Source organism: Panthera leo, chromosome B1 (genome assembly GCF_018350215.1).
Source record: "Panthera leo isolate Ple1 chromosome B1, P.leo_Ple1_pat1.1, whole genome shotgun sequence".
In the NCBI taxonomy this organism is placed as follows: Eukaryota; Metazoa; Chordata; class Mammalia; order Carnivora; family Felidae; genus Panthera; species Panthera leo.
This window is the reverse complement of record NC_056682.1, coordinates 173238447-173258027: the sequence shown is the minus strand read 5'-3', so window position 1 is coordinate 173258027 and position 19581 is coordinate 173238447. Positions and strand designations below refer to the sequence as shown.

At 45.0% G+C, this 19581-nt stretch overlaps 1 protein-coding gene and 1 long non-coding RNA gene across 6 annotated transcripts in view; one reads left to right on the top strand and one right to left on the bottom strand.

Moving 5' to 3' along the window:
- The window catches only part of LOC122218325, a 62152-nt gene extending 61788 nt beyond the window's left edge, over positions 1-364 (bottom strand). The window contains exon 1 of the long non-coding RNA XR_006201989.1: positions 229-364. This is a non-coding gene — a long non-coding RNA (uncharacterized LOC122218325). The remainder of the gene's footprint in view (positions 1-228) is intronic.
- Positions 1-19581, top strand: part of TBC1D1 (TBC1 domain family member 1) — a 215468-nt gene that overhangs the window by 63531 nt on the left and 132356 nt on the right. The window contains exon 1 of one of the 5 annotated variants that reach the window (XM_042936633.1): positions 442-709. The exons of the other annotated variants lie outside the window; for them this stretch is intronic. Within the exon in view, the coding sequence (XP_042792567.1) occupies positions 680-709 (30 nt within the window). The 5' untranslated portion in view covers positions 442-679. Of the gene's footprint in view, positions 1-441; positions 710-19581 lie in introns of those variants that run through there. 5 annotated transcript variants of the gene reach the window in all.

The window sequence follows — 19581 nt, the reverse complement described above, 5'->3', positions numbered from 1 at the left end:
CTGCCGGCTGGCAGGAGCTTCGTTTCCTACCCCCACCCCGAGTCTCAATAGCTTAGTTTCCTGACTCCAAGAAAACCACTTTTGATTATATAAAGGTATTAGGGGCTAGGGAAACACTAGTCCTTTTGTTACCCGCCATCTCGAGCGCTTAGAAAGAAACGCTGTGGGGGTGGGGGCAACCCCGGTTAAGTTGGGCGGGCTTTCTCAACTCTGGGGCTTGTATCCAACCTGAGCGAGAGGACTTCCCGGTTCTCCGAAAGTTGTGCGAAAGGGACGTCCGAGGCGTGTGGGTTTCCTCCTCCCGGAGCTGCGCAGCCGGGGACAGCCGCGAGGTGCGCGACCCCCGCGCGTCCCAACTTCCCGCCGCGAGCCCAGCGTTGGGGGGTGGGGTGGGGGTGGGCGGGGTCGGCCGCGCTCCGTCCCCTCCCCCTCCGTCCCCTCCCCTTCCCCGCGCTCTCCCCACCCACTTCCCTTTCTCGGCCGCCCGGGCAGCCCTGCGGGCGCGACCTCTCCGAGCAGTGACGAGCGGGGAGGAGCCCGCCGCCGCCGCCGCCGCCGCCGCCGGAGCCATGCCCGCGCCCCGCCGCGCCCTGAGCCCGCCCCCGGCTGTCCGCCGTCCCACGGGCCGGCGGCGGGAGTGAGCGGGAGCGAAGGGCGAGGAGCCGCCTCCCGGCCCGCGATGTCACCATTGTTCAGCTGGGTGGCCAAGGTAGGCGGCGTCGGGGCAGCGTCGGGCCGGCGCCCGTTACCGTAGCGGACGGCTCTGGGAGCCGGCGTCCCGGCGGGCGCGGTTCTGGGGACGTTTGTAACCGTCGAGCCGCGGGGGGTCCGGAGCGCGGGAGGAGCGCCTGCGGCGGGGGGTGGGGGGGTCTGACCGTGCCGAGACCGCCGGCGGCGGGGGACGCCCCGCTGACTGGGGACAGCGACCGGAGAGTGGCGGGCGCGGCTGGGGTCGTTTCCCCGGCGGTTCTCATTCATTAGTTGGCCTAACGGGCTAGGTGGCGTCACGCCCATTTGACGGGTGGGGAGAGCGAGGCTCGGCGCCGGACCCAGGTGTCCGCACCTGGCGGCCGGCTGCCTCTCTTCCCCCGCAGCCCACCACGCGCCGCGGATTCTCCGCCGGTTGTTTCCCCCGCGGCGGGAGCTTGGGTGGCATCCTCCTTGCCACCGGCTTGTGCTTTTTTGCCTGGGTTAGGGCGCCGAGGATGCCGAAAAGCTGGACTTGGTGCACACGGAGGGTGTCTGTCCTTTGTTTTAAACTCCCTGTTTCAGAGGGTTCGGTGGTCTGAGTTTTGAATGCAAAATGTTTACCTTCTATTTCCATAAAGTTTTATTTTCAGAACATTAGCGCCTTCAGAATAACTGAGCGTTGCAAACCCCTGCCGATTTCACTATCGCTAAAACGAAGGGATGGGAGTAGATTTCGAGAGTTCCCACCAGTTTGCGAACATAGAATTATTTTAATACCCTGGCGGAGTACCAGCCGTTTAGGTGTTTTTGAGTGAAAGGCCGGCAGGACAACTGGGCACCTTTCTCACACTCCAGGGATTCCTCTTTGCCCTTAGCAGGGCTCACTCTTGGAGTTTGACAGGTTGAGTAATAAACTCTTAATGAGAGAATCTGTTAGCCATTATGTGACCCTTTACAAATAATAATTAGGTGGTTGTTATATCTTCTAGTTATGTAGTGCTTTTAGAGTGCTGGTTTTATAATAAATACCTGTTTGTGAGCCACATAAGGCTTGGCCTGTCATTTAAGTGGTAATAAAATGGAGACACAGAAACCAGATTAGTTATTAGGCACTGTATCCTATCTTCTCATTCTCACCAGAATTTTCACTTCCTGAAACACAGCTGTGATAAAATGAAATGACTTTCAACAAAGTTTTGAGCCCTTGTGGTTTTGTGGTGAATAAAAAGAATGATAAAGTCCAGATTTTTTGGTTTGAAGTGATACCTTATTGGCTTTTATAAATAATGCTAAATTAAAAAAAATGTTACGTAGTTTAAATAATTCAGGGTGTGTTGTCTGATTATATTTTACTTATTTTAGGTTGAGGATTCGAGTCCACCTTTTATACTGTTCGACTTTGTACCACAAGGCCAAAGGGAGACAAACCAAAAAAACAAAAAACAAAACAAAAACTTAGTATATATTTTTTTACTCCAAAATTGGTAAGAAGTAAATCTAAAACAACGACAACAACAACAAAAACCAAAAAGAAAAACCTATCAACAACCTTATTCCTGGTACTGTTTTATAGTTTTGTTTACTTTTCCAAAACATTTAATAAAGATGCTTTTCACTATAGGAGTGAGGTGGACTTTTGTTCACGTTGACCTATGAGATGATAGTGAAAACACCAGACTAAAGCTTTACTTAAAACATTAAGGACTTTTACAAGGATTGTCAGCTTTCTCCAACTGGCAGTACTTTTGAAAAGGTGATGTAAATGAACTGTATATTGTAACTTCCTGTAAATTCTGAATCGTGTTATTCCAGAGTTATTTAAACTACAGAACAACAGCAAAACTATAAAATGTTTTTGGAGCAAATTTATCAGTTGTCAGCAGAAAGTGTAGCTATTTTATGTTTCATGTCTTCTACATGGTGTACTCTCATAAATTGCATCCTGAAATTGATTCGTATAGATGATATGTTGTGAGTTTTTAGAATGTGAAACTATCTGAAATCATTTCTTGGGGTTATAGATTGTAAGAGTGAGTTTCTTTGGAACCTCTTTGGTTTACTGTTAAGAGATAAGGCATTAACACAGTTGGCATTCTAAACCAGGGAATGTTTTAAAAGCAGAAACAAGAGCTGCAAATAAGACAATGTGTATAATCTCAGAGTACATTTATATTTGATTTTAGAATGACTCTTCAAGAACACACAGCTGACTATGAATACACACTTCACACAAACACATCTAATGTAATTGCACATCTAATTACTTTTCTGTCTTGACCTTTGCAGACTGTGTCTTGATACCTGGTAGGGAAAGAGAAGGGGAGTAGACATCACTTGATGCAGGTGGATACCTGAACGGGAGTTTGTTTTTCTTGGGTGCTGCATTAATATTGTATGAATATTGAATATGTGGAGTGAGCAGTTTCATGGTATAGGAATACAGCCCAAACAGGGAAGAATTTTATGTTAAGGAAGGAAAAATTAAGACATACTTTCTGTTAAATTGGACATGACACTGAGCAGGGGTGCAGGTGTGCATTGTATTACCAGTGGGGCAGGTTTTAGAGAGGTGTGGTTTCTTGATTAGTCTTTCATTGGGGCACAAGAGTTTTTATGTAGATTACAAAGAAAACCTAATTTCTCAAGAATCGTGATGTTTATACTAAACCCACAGATGTCCTCAACAACCTGGCAGTTTTGAGTGTTTCTGCTCACTGCTTCTGTGTCTCCCATGCAGCAGCTAGCGAAAACTGCAGAACTGTCGGGTAATTTTCTGAATTTATCTGAATTTGCACCTGCCTGTAAAGGTAATGGCTAAGATTATTGCTAGTGTCTCAAAGTAGTGGGTTTTAAATGTATGTGTTACTCTGTCAGATAACATGGAAAATGGGACCTAAATATATCCGGATTTGCTGTGTTCTCAAATTCATATATGCAGTTTCATATAGTTCATGCCTTGTGTTATTTCCCAGTGCTCATTATGCAGGGGATGTTTATTGGGTACCTTCTGTGTACCAGGTACTGTTCATACCCTGGAGGAGTGAGTTCAGTTTGCACAATAGGTTTATCCTTTTTATTTTTAATCTTTTTTTTTTTTTTAAGTTTATTGATGCTGAGAGAGAGAGAGCATATACAGAGAGAGAGAGGAGGAGAGAGACAGAGAGAATCTCAAGCAGGCTCCGCACTGTCAGTGCAGAGCCCAGCACGGGGCTGGAACTCATGAATGATGAGATCATGACCTGAGCTGAAACAAAGTGTCAGACATTTAACTGACTGAGCCACCCAGGTGACCATAAGTTTATCCTTTAAAAAGTGTGCACACTGGGGTTGCCTGGCTGGCTCAGCGGGTAGAGCATGTGACTACTGATCTTGGGGTTGTGAGTTCGAGCTCCACGTTGGGTATAGACATTACTTTAAAATAAAATCTCAAAAAAAAAAAAAGAAGTGTGCACGCTGAAACTCTGTAAGCCAGATATTTAAAAATACATTAGGTAAGGAATCCTTTTGTAAAATAGTCACTAATTAATATTTTATGTGAAACCAGGTTTTCCATATTTTGGCCTTGCTGAAAACCTAGGGGTGTGCCTATTATTCATTCAGCAAGTCATTTAACAAATGTGTTCAACACAGATATTTATTGAACACGTAGTATGTGCCAGGTACTGATTGAGGAGTTGAGGGTTTAGCAATGACTGAGGCAGACCAGGCTCCTGTTTTCATGGAGCTCGAATAAGAGGTGGGAGAGACTGCAGAGCAGCAAGCACATAGGTAAACAAGGCCATTCCAGATGGTGCTAAGTGCTGGGGAGAAAAGTAAGCAACGAGGTCTGGTAGAGAGTGACTAGGGGCTGGGGTGGCAAGGAGGTAGCAGTTCATCTGGGGAGTGAGGGTGCTCAGCACATTCCAGGCAGAGGGGACAGCAGGTACCAAGCCTGGGGGTGGCCCAGGTGGGCTCGTTAAAGCAGTGGGAAGAAGGCAGGAGTGACTGGAATGCAGCGAGCTGGGGCCCAGTGGGAGAGCGGTAACCAGGCCCGGGCCCTTTAGGGCTCTGTAAGCACAGAATGGGGTTTGGATCTGCATTTAAGCTCAGTGGGAAGCATTTAGGGGGCGTCAACCAGAGGGGTGACATAGGCTAAGGTATGCTTCAGGCAGAAGCAGAGGGCGGCCATAGTGGTAGCTTCTGTAGTAGGGAAAGGACGCCTGTGGATACCTAATTGTTCTTTATCTTCTGAAATGAGCTTGTTCGTCTGATCTTGGAGCAAATGATGAGAAACTCCTTGCTTCTGTGTGGAATGCAGCTTGTCCTTGGTTAGCTGCGGCTTACCATGGCTTTGAGGCCCACTTGTGTCCCGATGCGGGCCTTGCTTGTTTACCTTTGTGGTTTCCTGCAGCCCGGCCCAGCCCACCTTGGGTGCCTCTGACCAGTCGGGCTTGCCTGTTCACTGGCACAGGGTGGCCTTCCTGTAAGGAAGCCACTGGCTGTGAGTGGGCAGGTCTGCTTTCTCGGGTACAGTCGGCTCGGTGTTGGCTTGTCCTAGGTTAATGTGATGGATTCTTTAAAACTATAAAATGTTTTTCCTTCGGTAGGCTTCTATTACGTTTAATTAGTGATGTTTGAGTTTAATAAAGAGGGAAGACCTCCTTGTCAGAGTCAGACCATTCCTTGAATTTGAAACATTTGCTTCCTCTGCTAAGTGAAGCTGATGTCGTCGCCCCAACCAAGGCTTCGGCCGGGCTCCTGTGGGGCTCGTTTGTCTGCTGGGGGCAGGAGCCCCTCTTTGGGAGCTCTGGTTGTTCACAGTGACAGTACCTTGGGCACAGGTTGGTTTTATTAAAAGGGAATGGAGAAAAGCAGGAATAGAATCCCGCCTCATCCACAGCAGAATAGTGAGCCCAGAGTGGATCTCATAATGACAGAAAAGCAGGTTTTTTTCCCCCGCTAAACAAATTCGCTAAACTGATCTTAACCAGTGTATGTCTCTGCCTTGGTCTTCCATTTCTGACTCTCTAAACCCTTCGCATCTTTCACCCCCTCCCTGAAACATCTGTGATTGTTCATTCATTCCTTGGATGACTATATTAAAGGGGAGGTGAATATATAGAAAAAAATAGCCCCTAAGGCATTTCCTCTGCCTCGTAGTAGCTCCTCTTGGTAGAGGAGGGTAGACCACTAGCTATGGGGGTGCGGGACTGGGAGGGGGGACGGCTGTAGGGAGTGGCTGCTGCTCCGGCCTGAAGCTGGCAGAGGAGTTCTGGGGGTGGGGGGTGGGGGGTGCACGCCCTGCCAAGTGGCCGGAGCAGCAGACACGGAGCCCTGGAGCCACAGTGGAGGAACCTCAGCCCCAGGATGGTCAGGCTGGCTGCAGAATGTGTTGTAGGGATCAGTAGAGGATGAAACTGGACAGGTGGGCAGTGGCCAGAGGGCACATGGCATACAGACCCAGGGCTGGCATTTTATCCTGATGGCAGTGGGGACCCTCTAGGGACCAAAGCTGATCTTTCCCCAAACTCTTGTAGCCTCATAGTCCAGTCTGTATGATGCCTTGTGTTGTGGTTATTTTGTCTCCTTTACTAGCCTGTAGACTCTATGAAAACAGGAGTGGTGTTGTCTTACATACCAGTGCATACCAATCACTTGGGCATCTTGTTAAAATATAGTTCTGCTCTAGTGGGTCTAGATGGAACCCAGGATTCTGCATTTCTCATGGGCTCCCCGGTAATGCTGATGGTGCTGGCCTGGGGACCACACTTTGTAGCCAAGTTGTCTGTTATACCTACCATTAGACACAGGAGTTGCTTACAGTTGTTGGAATAAATGCCAGGATTTCAGATTAGTCACTTGTATCTGGGAGGATAGTAGTGGAAATAGAATCCCATGAAATAAAACAACAAAAAGAATTAACCTTGAAATAAAGTGTCTGGCAAATAGGAGTGGAAGGAAAAATTTGCACTGAGTACTCTTGTACCTTTTAAAAATTTCAACATTTTATGTGTTAACTATTCATTTTATCAGATTTAAAAAATACTTCGGCCTTTCATCTTTTTCAGTGTATTGAACTTTGCCTCAAAGACCATTAGGATATTATAATAGACTAGGAATCAGATTATCGTTGAAAAATTGACTCCATTGCCCTCCTATCTTTTCTCTTAAAAAAAATTTTTTTTTAATGTTTATTTTTTGAGAGAGAGAGACAGCATGAGCAGGGGAGGGGCAGAGAGAGGGAGACACAGAATCCGAAGCAGGCTCTAGGCTCTGTGCTGACAGCAGGGAGCTGGTTGTGGGGCTCGAACTCACAAACCGTGAGATCATGACCTGAGTCGAAGTCAGACGCTCAACTGACTGAGCTACCCAAGTGCCCCTTCTTTTTTTAAATAGACTTATTATTATTTTTTTAGAGAGTATGTAGGGGGCAGAGTGGGGGCGGGGAGAGAATCCTAAGCAGGCTCCACACTCAGCAGAGAGCCCCACACAGGGCTCCATCCCACAACCCTGGGATCATGACCTGAGCCAAAATCAAAGAGTCAGACACTCAACTGACTGAACCACCTTGGTGCTCCTGGACTTCCATATTTAAAAGCAATTTTTAGGTTCACAGCAAAGTTGAGCAGAAGGTACAGAGAGTTCCCATATACTCTGATCCCACACATGCATAGCCCTTCCCATTATCAGTATCCCCAACTACTTGTTAGAGCTGATGCACCTGCATTGACACATTATCTCCTAAAGTCCAAGATTATGCTATAGTTTATTCTTGGTGTTGGATATTCTGTGTGTCTGGACAAATGTATAATGGTATGTGTTTTTACTATCATACAGAATAACTTCGCTGCCCTAAAAAACCACTGTAATCTGACTTTTAACACATCTTGTCCTCTCTCCCCAATCCCTGTCAATCACAGATCTTTATAGTTTTGCCCATTCCAGAATGTCCTATAATTGGAATCATGAAATGCATCCATTTCACATTGGCTTCTTTCACACATGTAGTAACGTACATTTAAGTTTCTTCTGTATCTTTTCAAGGCTAGATTGCTTATATCTTTTTAGCTCTGAACAGTATTCCATTGTCCAGAGTACGTCTTAGCTGCTTCCAAGTTTTGGCAGTTGTGAACAAAGCTGTAAACATTTTTGTGCAGGTTTATGTACAGACAGCCGTAAGTTTTCAGCTCCCTTCGGTAAACATCACAAGGAGAGTGATTGCTGGATTATATGGTAAGCGTATGTTTAGTTTTGTAAGACGCTGCCAACCTGTCTTCCAGACGGGGGTACCATTTTTGCCTTCCCACCAGCAGTGAATGGCAGTTCTTGTTGCTCCGTATCTTCGTTTAACATTTGGTGGTGTTATTGTTCCAGGTGTGGCCATTCTAACAGGTGTGTAATGGTATCTTGTTGCTTTAATTTGCATTCCCCTGATGGCATAATGTAGAGGCCCCCCTTCCTTTTGACTGTTAACTTTTAGGCAGTAGAAATAAAAAAATTTTCCTTTTGAATTTTACTTCATAATATATGGTGGTATTCAGGTACACGTACAAAGGTTATAGAAAGACAAAAATTTAAATGGTTATATTTGTGTATGTATACTTAAGTAGCTTTAATTTTCCCATTATTTCTATTGCTTCTGACTTTGCTGTTGGTAGAATGAATCAGCCACTGACATTTTTTTAGATTTAAAAGAAAGACATGATGGAAAAGAATTTCCTTAGGTTTTTCTCTTTTTAACGTTTATTTATTTTGAGAGAGACAGAGTGTGTGAATGGGGGAGGGACAGAGAGAGAGGGAGAGAGAGACCTAGTCCTTGCTGACAGTATGGATGGTGTCCCGACGCAGGGGGCTTAATCTCCCAAACTGTGAGATCATTACCTGAGCTGAAATCAAGAGTCGGATGCTCCACCGACTGAGTCACCCCGGCACCCCGGATTTCCTTAGTTTTTATGTACTTTGGTACTTCGTTTGCAAATTATTTTTATGTTGGTCATGTGTTATAATGATTAGACTTCTAGGCCTTGTTCATTTACTTTGGTTGAGCTTGGCTGAGTTAATTTGGAGCCTTTCTCGTCTATAAAATAATAATGTAGTCTGGATTAATCTTTTTAAAGATCCTGTTCTAAAACTGAACAATGTCAAAATTGCATAGGAAATTGTGAAGATCATCTGCAAGTATAAACTCTTTGAAACACGGTCGAGTTTGCAGTTTGTCAGTGGTTTTTGTGCAAGAGTGGCTTAGGCACGTGGACCCAGAGACAGGCCCAGCCTTAGAGTGGCTTGCAGCCTAGCAGAGAGAGGTCCACCTGTGAAGGTAATTTAATGTAACAGTACAGATGTGTGCACAGGGAGTCACTAGGCTGGGGATTCGGGGAGATGTTTTAGAGGATATGAGGTCTGAAGTAAGTCTTTAAGGAACGATGATTGAGGCGTAGGTCATTGATGTGTGGGGGATTATGAAAAAGAATTGCTAGGATATGCTTGTGGTAGTTTTCCAGCATGTCTTGGAATCATTCAGGGTTGCTTTCCAACTCTGTTGCCTGTTTTTGAAACCAATGATTTTTAACCTTGGGGAAGGCAGTCACTTTAAACAAATGCCCAGATATAGGAGGTTCTGAAATAAGAACAGCCCTGGCATGCCCTAGGGCTTATACACCCTTGTCAGTAATGGAGGCTGGTGAGGTGGTCATTCTGTTGCAACCAGAATATTATTCCGTCTTCCCTTTTCTCCGTGAGGAAGCCGAGACCCAGAGCCAGGAAGTAACTTAGTTTGAACAAGATCACATAGCTCATTGTGGCAGAACTTAAACCCAAGATCTTGGACCCCTGGATTTTGCACACCTTGTTGATGTTGCCCTGCTGATTTGTTTGCACTTTTGTCCTTAAGGTATTTTGCTAAAATCAAAAGTATGTATGTCTGTCAATATATTGTATTTTAGAATACCTTATTTAATCACCGAGTCTTTAGATGTGTATTTCACAGTAGGTCCCAGTACCCGCAGAGGAATGGACAAAGGAAGTGTGAAGGTGAGCAGTCTGCTGGAGTGGGTGGAGATCCTCTGACTTGTGAAGGGTGTTCTAAATCCTCCACGGCCTGGGAGGCTGGCCCAGTTGTGTGAACTGTGGGTAGGAAGAACCCAGGGCCTGAGGATTTGAAGAGAGTGGAAGTTGCCCAAGTCCAGTGTGGCGACACAGCTCCCTGGTGCTGGGCTCCAGTGACCTGCTGATTCACTCAGTGCTCTGTTTCTTGGAGGGCGTCCTGTGGGAGAGAGTGTAGGTGCGTATAATAGGTCTCTTCTCCTCTAATACGGGAGATTGACTTTGTTCAGAGAAACATCATTTGCAAAGCGGAATTAACAGGGGAGAAGACTACATTAGTGTTAATGCAGCCATAGAAAGGAAGAGATGATTGCGTTTTTGAGCACTTAATATGTGCCAGCTGTTGTGTTGGGAGTAGTCCCCTTCTAAATCATCGTGGAGTAGGGGTGTTATTTCCTCCTCCTTTTACTTTGGGGAAATAGTATGAAGAAACTGAAGTTCAGAGAGGTTAGGTAATTTGTCAGAGCTATTAAGATTAATGCTTGAATTGTTTGGCTGTAAATTCACATTTTATCTGTTATACCTGTGAGATCTCTGTAATAAAGGGATTACAGCACATGTTCAAGATATGGAACAGAGTTGGTCAGAACTTAAAATATTTTGTCACACCAAGGATTTGAATTTTTCTTGCTCCTTAGATGAGAGGCATAAAATGTACAACTAACTTGCTTTTAAAAATAAGCCACCTGGGTGGCTCCGTCGGTTAAGGCTCTGACTCTCGGTTTAGGCTCAGGTCATGATCTCACGGTTTCATGAGTTTGAGCCCCGCTTCTAGCTCTGTGCTGATGGGTGTCAAGCCTGCTTGGGATTCTCTCTCTTCTCCCTTGTCTCTGCCTCTCCCCCACTCATGTTGTCTCTCTCTCTAAAAAAAATAAACTTAATAAAAAAAAAGTAAATAAAAATAAGTGTATAAGATTGAAGTTACATGAGATGCGGAACAAATTTTTTAAAGGCCTGAATTTCATGATGTTCTTGGTTAGAGAGGGAAGACAACAGGAAATAAGAGGAAAATCACTGGCAGAAAGATTGAACATGGGTCAAGATTGGCAGGGAGGCTAAGGGCAATTAAATGACAGACCGAAAGAGGTCAACTTTGAGGTGACCATAGCTTGATTTTTAATTTTCTTGTCAAGTGGTGGACTTTAGAGTATTATCACTTATTATCTGATATTCTCCTCAAAGCACCACGGAAGCATGTTTTCAGCCTCTCTGGGAAATTCTCTTTGTGTTTAGAGACTATTTTGAATAGGCTGTCCAGAGAATCTTATCACAGTGGATGTTTTTTTCAAGCTTAGAATATACACAAGACTGGAAGTTAAAGGCTGGAGTTGGAGGTCTCGGTTTGCCCCGAGTTTGCTGTTTAACTGTGGCTAGATGCCATGGGAGTGGTGATCACTGCCCTGTGCCATCAGGTGGTCATGTTTGGGCGTCAAATGAGATGATGTAAGTGATGTAAACTGTTGAAGCAGTTTTTAGGATAAGCTTACCTAGGAAGAAGGTTGGGTGTACATTTCCATTAAATTTCCTGACTTATACTTCAAGTTATACTTCAGTCCTTGATCTGTAAAATGAGAACATTGTGTTGAATGATTGCTGTAATTGTTCTCAATTTGGACTCTATGTCTGTATTACTGCAGGTTGGGCCAATCATCTTATATTGTCCGCCTCTGATAAGGAAGAGAGGTCCCGTGGAGCTACTGGCCTGGGACAGATAGAGCCCTTCTCCACCTTTACCGGTGGAGGTGTGACCGCAGACAAGTCCCTTCTCTGGGAGGAAGAATGTGTTCATCCACAAATGGGGATGGTAGCTGTCCTCCAGGCTGCGGAGGATTTACCCACATCGTGTACTTAGAACAATGCCTGGCTCAGATTAAGCACTTACTAGGGGTGAAACATCGCCATCCTCATCATTTGAAGTCAGAGGTGGAGACGACATTTGTGGTTGCTTAGTTCTGTTCCCCCGTTTGAAGATGAGAAATTGAGCCCTCCAGAGGTGACGTGGCTCTCCCAAAGTCCCATCTAAGATTAAGGTGTTCTGACTTTTTAGCCCAGAGTTCTTTGTGTCACCTTGTACTCGCTATGATATTTAGATTCGTTTCTGTTGTTGTATCACATTCTTCATGAATTAAACATAAGCCTTGGCTTAGTAGTACGGAACAGGAGCAAAATGCTTTTGTCAGGTCACAGATCAGATAAGGGGAAAATGGGGCAGAGAGAATTACACAGTCCTCTGCCACCAACCCCCCCCCCCCCCCCCCCCCCCGTCCCCTCTGTGTGACCTTGATGAAGGTCACAACTTCGCCTTGATTTCTCCTTCCCTAAAATAGAGGTGGGGGGCAGCTGACTGGCTACTTCTGAGGTCCTTTTTCTCTCTCAAAATACTGTGAAGAGTTTCTTCACTGCCTGGGCTGTAAGTCCAGGAAATAGTGTGCCAACTAAAGATGTAGATTCTCCAGTTTTGGAAAACTTTAAAAATAGGAAGGAAGTTTATTTGTTTAGCAGAGTTCATAATTGTAGGCCTGCCGAAGGCAGAGAATTGGCCGAATGGTATTTTGCGGAAGTTCTTTCTACAGGGTGGACCCGGAGGAAATCAGTCATTAGGTGAAAATAAACTGTAAGATCTGTGAGACAATATTTGCTTAGAGATATTTACATAGGTCTATTGTGAAGGTCACTATTGTGTCAGGTTTTTTCTTTTATGTGTAAGTTTCCAAAGTTAAAATATTAGAGGTTTCATTGTAAAAATTGACTTTAGAAACACAAACCAAAAGCCTGATGATGAGTAATAACTTTGTGGCCCTTTGTGCATTGATTATTCATTAATTGTATGAGTATGAAATACTGCCAATACTTGTACAGGGTTTATAACTCTCTTGCAGTTCCAGAAATAGCCGTATTACTGAATTTCTAGGTGAATGTGAGGGATTCTCTGCCCTTATTTGAAGATATGTGAAGGAACTATCTAGGAATTTATATTACACTGCAGTTTTAGTAAAAGCAGCTCTTTGAGTCTGTACCACCCAGGATTTGTTAGCCGAAAGAGCATCATACTAAGGTCTGATGTCGTTATTTCGGTAGTGTTGAAACTAGCTGAGATTGGGATCTCCGGCTGTTTTCCCCTGAGGAGGGAGTTCAGTGTGCTAGATCACCAGAGCATACAGGTCTGTATTAATTGTTTTGAAGTCGCCACACCATTTTGGGTAGTCTTGTGCTACTTCCAGACATCTTGGCCAAGAAATTCAGCTTCTTCAAGTTCATTGTTGGTCATGATACATTAATTGCGCATCTTCTCTGTGCCGGGCACTTGGACACGGATGCAAGGGGAGAAAGATGTGATTTGTGCCCTTGTGGAGGTGAAGACTGTGTTCGAAGGTGCTTACACCATAGGCCTGCAATAAAGTGGGCTGAAGGAAACGTAAAACCTCTGAGCAGCCTTTGGTACACGGAAGTAATTTTCCACACACAGTAAATCCCACCTGACAATCTCGTTGTTTTTAATCAGCAGGGATAGTCAGGACTGATTGTACACTTTTAACTCGAATGTTGTCTTTCTAAAAAAAAAAAAAAAAATAGTTTTCAGTTTGGAAGCCAGTAATGTAGTTTGGATGTGGGTGTTAAGGAGGTCTACAGTGCCCTGGAGTACCTCTCTGCACATTTTGGGGGGCTTTTTAGCTCTAATAATTTTTTGCTTTGATCCTGATTGAATAAATAGAGGCAGGGGAGCCTACTTGGCCCTTGTATGTGGGGGAGAGGATAAGTCTTCCCTCAAAGCCCTTCATGCAGACCCCAGAATGGGCACCAAAGCCTTCATTTTCACACACAGTGCCTGCTGTTAAACGTGAAAGTGCAAACCGAATAAAGCTTGTGAGTCTCAGAGACTAGAAATGTGGGCACTAGCTGGTGCTCTCTTGTTTTGTTTTTGGGTTTTGTGTGTGTGTGTTTATTTTTTAATTTAATGGGCTTAGAGGCTTTAGTCTAATAAGGAAATTTCAAACCAAAGACTTTATTTCCTCCTAGTTAAAAACAGATCATGGGGACCTGGTGTGGCCTAGAAAAAGAGTCCTGAATGGGGTGGTCCAGTTCTGCCCAGCCTGATGACCAGGTGCCAGTCATTTCAGCTCTGTGAGGCTTTGTTTCCTGATAGAATTGAATACGTTGAGTACGTGGTTTGAGGGTCCCATCCAGGGGATGAGAACATTGAGATGGAAGAAGCTGCATTAAGCCAAGGCATGAGGTAGGAATCCAAATGAGCAGAAGCCCAGGATAGGTTTGAGTGGAGTTGCATGAACCCCCATGCCCCCCATCCTCGGTGAACTCGCAGGAGGAGATGATCAGAGCCTCCCCATGGAGGGTTCTAAAGGCCTGGCCACAGTGTTGGTATTTGGTAGAGATTAGAGAGAAGCCCTGGCAGGTTTGTGCTGACATCATCAGGGCTGTCCGTGGGGAGGGGGATGGATGGGCATCTATCCTGGGAGAGGCTGGGCAGAGCTGAGCGTTGGGGCTCCTGCTGTGGCCTGGCAGGTCCTTGGGGGTGCGTACAGGCTTTGGCCAACGCTTGAGGTTTGGGGCTCATAGTGATAGAACACACACTCTGATGGCTGATGGCAGGTAGAGGGAGTAGAGAGAAGAGTGGAAGACACTTCCCCAAAACTGGTTACCTGGAAGGCATTTGGGTAACAAGTAAAGAGAGGGGCCTATTTTAGGGCAAAGACATGAGCTTGGTTTGGATGCTTTAACGTCATGGTGCCTGAAGTCTGGGGATCCTTAGGGGTAATTGAAAATTTGAGTCAAGTTGAGGAAAGAATTCAGAGCTAAAATGTGGATTAAGAAATTATCTTTGTCGGTTTTGGGGCAGTGGTTTGAGATCCCTGGAGAGAGATAGAGAGTAGAGAGAAAAGTAGAAGACCATATGGAGTAGTCCCCAGGATATCTGAGAAATGGAAGTGCATTTCACTAAATACTTCTAAAGGAGCTAATTACATCAAGAAGATTTCATTACCCCATTCCTTCCTTTAGGGCTTATTTTTATTCTTTTCCTCTTGTAAATCAAGATGAAGTCTCACTTTTGAAAATACCAGGATTCAGAGACGACAGTTCCCACTGGGTAGATTGTAGAATTAATCTGGAGTAGAGCAGAGTTAAGTTTTAGCAAGTCACTGAAGCTTCTCGACACACATTAGCCATTCCCTTGGCATGGGAAAAACAACGGAGCTTTGAATACATTCCTAGCAGCAGCTCTTGGCTGGAGCAGCCTGTCTTTATCTCTTGTCAGCCTTGGTTTCAGTGTTGGCTCTCTAGGAATGTTCCTGATTGTAAAATATCTCCTCTCATGAAGATGAAGTCAGCCCCCCACCCCCACACGTGAGGGAGGCTGAGCCCGAGAAGGAACTGTGCTTTCAAACTCCTGCTTGGTGGGAACCACTGACTACTCAGCACGACCTCAAAGGTGGAAGCAGGTGCCTGTCTTTAAATAAGGCCCTAGACTCGAGGAATTGAAAGTCTGACTCTGAGCACTGGGGACTTGCCCCCTCTGTCTGTGTTCAAGTCTTCTCCAGGGATGCTCAGTATCCATACCATCGCACATAGCTCTAACTGAAAGATTTTTATATTCTGAGCAGAAATCTTCCTCGCCTTGTGTCTCACCCCTTTCCCTTCCCCTTTATGGTGGGAGGGCACTAATGCCTCTAACCTGCGACAGATTTGTAAAGGCAGTGACCTGCTTCCCATCTTCCCCTTCCCACACCAAAAGCCCTGGTCTCCATTCATGGAATTTCAGGTACCTAGTGACTCTTACTGCTGCTGCTTTTAGAGTCTGCTAAAACCGAAAATGAAACCTCAGTGTGGCCCAGTCTGCGGGAGGATGGTGAGGCTATGACTCCCCTCTTAATGGAAAGATGACATTTCTCCTAATGCTGTAGGCTTTTTTTCCTTTTCATTCTTTTGGTATCCAGGCCATTCTGCTGGATTATCCTGGGCTTATGATCAACTAAAATCCTTAAATCTTTTTCACATGAACTTTTGGCAAGCTGGGTCTGCCCCACGGATACTTACTTACCTGCCTGAGGTATTTGGGGATTTTTGTTAGTTTTGCAGTTTACAAATACTACAGACTTTACATATGTTCTTGATGTTGGGATTTTTTGGTTTTCATTCTATATTCTAATTTATTTTTATAGAATAGTAGAATTTTGGAACTGGAAGTGATTTTGAGGGTACCGCAGTTCATTCCCTTCACTATGACACCTGGGTAAACCGCCTTAGGGACACTGGCGTGGACATTTGGTGAGGTGCTAGGACAAGATCAGATTTTCTTTCTCACACTCTAGAAGGGTAGGGTGAGTCAGGGAGGGTGAGAAATGTTAGCCGAGGGCTAACATTCACTGGTTATGAATTCAGGCCTGGGCTGCTTTATTCTGTGTGCAATTTTACTCTCTCTTTTTTGTCTTGTGTGTTTGTTTTATTGATTTCCTTCATCTCTTTAAAGCAGGAAGAAAGTGTTAAACATGTACTCTACTTTTGCGGTATTTTGCTGGGATACAATCTGAGTTTTGTAAACATTTATTGACGTTATCCACGTTTATAACTTCTGAGAAAGCCAAGGAGCAACAAATAGTATTGTTGGTATTTTACAAGGTGAAAATATGTTAAATGGAAAGTAGATTAGACCATTTCTAACTAATATCCTTTACTGGCCAAAGTTCTGATTTGCCTGTTGATCAAGATACAAGAAAAGTAACCACTCCTTGGTGAAGAGAGTTTATTTCATGGTAAAATGAGTTGAGAGAAAAGTCCTGTTTCCACCACTGATCTGAATGAAGTTCAGGGTTTTAGAACATATGTGATAGGTTTTATTCAAGAATGTAATCAGTGTTCTAAAAGCTAGTGTGGTATGTTTAAAAACTGTAAATAACTGATTTATTTATGATACACCAGATTGTGATTGGGTCTGGCAGTCATGCATTAGTGACTTTAAATTTCTAACATTTGCTTGGCAATTACCATGGACCTCCCCGATGCTGGTGACAGGGCTATGACTAGACTGCTGTGTATGGTTGGCAGGTTACATACTGCAGAAAGGCAGAGCCTGAGATCCAGCCCATACCTGGCTTACCGAAGTCTACCACACATGGGCTTTCGGATGAGAGGTGGAGGAGGACAGAGATTTGGCTTTGAATAATTTGAATGGTGCCTTAAAAAAGGCACCGTAGGGGCACCTGGGTGGCTCAGTCAGCTAAGTGTCTGACTTTAGCTCAGATCATGATCTCACGGTTTGTGAGTTCAAACCCCATGTTGGGCTCTGTGCTGACAGCTCAGAGCCTGGATCCTGCTTCAGATTCTGTGTCTCCCTCTCTCTGCCTCTCCCCCACTCATGCTCACACACTCTCTCTCTCTCTCTCTCTCTCTGTCTCTCTCTCTCTCAAGAATAAATATTAAGAAAAAAGGCACTGTAAATGTGAGGGGTAGCCCTATGCTATCAAAAACTTTTGTGTTTAAAAAAAATTAATACTGTTGTCAAGGTGATCTGTACTGTATCCACAAATGTCATAATTTGAATTACATTCATTTTACTGCGGTTCCTAGGAAGTAGCAAGAATTTTTATCTGGTTCACAAGGTTAATGGTTATCTAAACTCAAGTTTGAACTGTCAGCTTCATAAAATAGACCAGTTCTTACTATTAATGCAATTTTGATTTAAACTAAAATTTTTGTCTTAAGTAATTACCTAGGCATATAAAAGGACAGTCTTCTGAATATTGCTTTTTAGACTGCCATCTAAAGTTTTTAGTTTCTATAGACGTTGATGTTTGTTTTTCAGCTTGTATTTCATGACTTAAAGGCTTTTTGTATGTTAATATGGTTGAAACATTTGGGGCCACTTAGAATTGTATGCCATTTCACTTGTACTGTTGAAATAATTTTTCATCATATATTTAAAGATTTTTTTCTCCACTCTAAATCATTTCGTCTCTGGAAGGCCTCACCTAATAACAGTAGACCATAATCTCTAAAATTCCTTAAAGTTTAAGAAAAATGTACTTTTTAAAAAATGAAAAATAGGGGCACCTGGGTGGCTCAGTTGGTTAATTGTGGACTCTCAGTTTCAGCTGAGGTCATGACTTCAGGGTTTCCTGGGTTAGAGCCAGGTCAGGTTCTGTGCTGACAGTGGGGAGCCTGCTTGGGATTCCGTCTCCCTCTCTCTGTCCCTTCCCCACCTGCGCTGTCTCTGTCTCTCAAAATAAACAAACTTAAAAAAAAATTAAAAAGTGAAAAATAACCTTTAAGATTACAAAAGCAATACAGTACATGAAAATTGTAGAACAATAACCTACTGATAAGCAAAGATAACAAACCACCGCATTCCTGCTACCCAGAGACTACAGACCACAGCAGTCCCTTCCAGATCTTCTTAAATTGTGTTATCTCTTTGGCTGGAAATAAGTAGACATAGCAGCTCTTGAACACACGCTGCATTTTGTTTAGCCTGTGGGAACTTGTGGCCAGAGTGCCCCGGGGACTGAGGGTCAGTGGGTGGGGACCCCGGCTGAGCCCGGGCACACCCGGCTTTGTGGCCCGCACCCTTCCCACTGCTGGTTGGGCTAGAAAACGTCCTTGAAAAGAGTGAGAACTTGTGAATAAATACTGGATTGTAATCGCTGCTCAGGTTTCTGGGGGTTTCTGAGTCTGTGGGTGGATGGATCTGCTTGGTCTCAGCTCTCCCAGTATTACCTTCTGGATGTGGTCCGTTTCCCCTCTTCTTGCACGTGTGCAGCCAGAGCGCAGCCACTGCCATCAGGAGGCGGGTGCTTCTCCCTCCTGGGTTCTTCCATCACATATCATGGGGGTGGGGGGTATTTATCATGGGGATGGGGCGGGCCCTGGGTAACTCCCTCAGCATCCTCCTGCCCGTTGTCCTCCCCTCCAGCTCTGTCCCCCCAAGCCACCTCCCTCACAGGGCCCTTGTGGTCCCCTGGAGGGCACACGGGCCCAGCCCCACCTGCCAGGCCCTGGAGCTTGAGGGCTGGCCTGGGCAAGCCGGGTTCAGGGTGGCTCCTTTGGGCCGTGTCTCTGACCCGCCTCCTGCCCCGCTGCCCCCTCAGCAGTGGGTGCCTCTGCTCTGTTCACCTGCTGAGTGAGGCTCCTGTTGCTCCCAACGGCCTCCCTCACCTTGCTTCCTACAGAGTGTCATGTCTCCGTCCCCAGACGGTGCCACGTTGGTGTGCAGCCCCAGCACCGGCATAGATTCCATCCAGAAGAGTCTGCCTTTCCGTAAAATGGAAATGTTTTTCTCAGAGGCTTGGGGTGAGCATTCAGTGAGAGTATCTGTGTAAAGCACGGTGTCTGGCAGTTAGCCCCCATAGGTGGTGGTGGTGCCTGAGATGCCGTATTAACTCTACGTAAGTGGAGGTGTCAGAAGTTTGGTTTTTCCTCCTGACAGTGTGCAGATGGTTATATAAAATACTGGGGTCATACTTTCTCTACCTGATTTTAGGTAAGGCTAGAAAATAAAGCCCTTATTGTTTCATTTCAGTTTAGAGTTCACCTACAGCACTTTGGTGTATTTTCAAGTAAATATATTTAAATTGAGTTTAATTAGTATTACAGTATCCACGTTGCACATTAAGGTGGAGAAACAGAAAACTGCCATTTATTTGCCTCTCTCATTCAAGTTGTGTGTTAAGTAAATGCTCGGACAAGGTCTGCAGGGTCCACATGATGAGTTAGACACCCTTCCACCCCCTAACCAATGTGTGGTGTGGGAGACAGACTCAGTCTTGTGACCTAGGTGACAGTAGAGGGCCAGGTGCCATG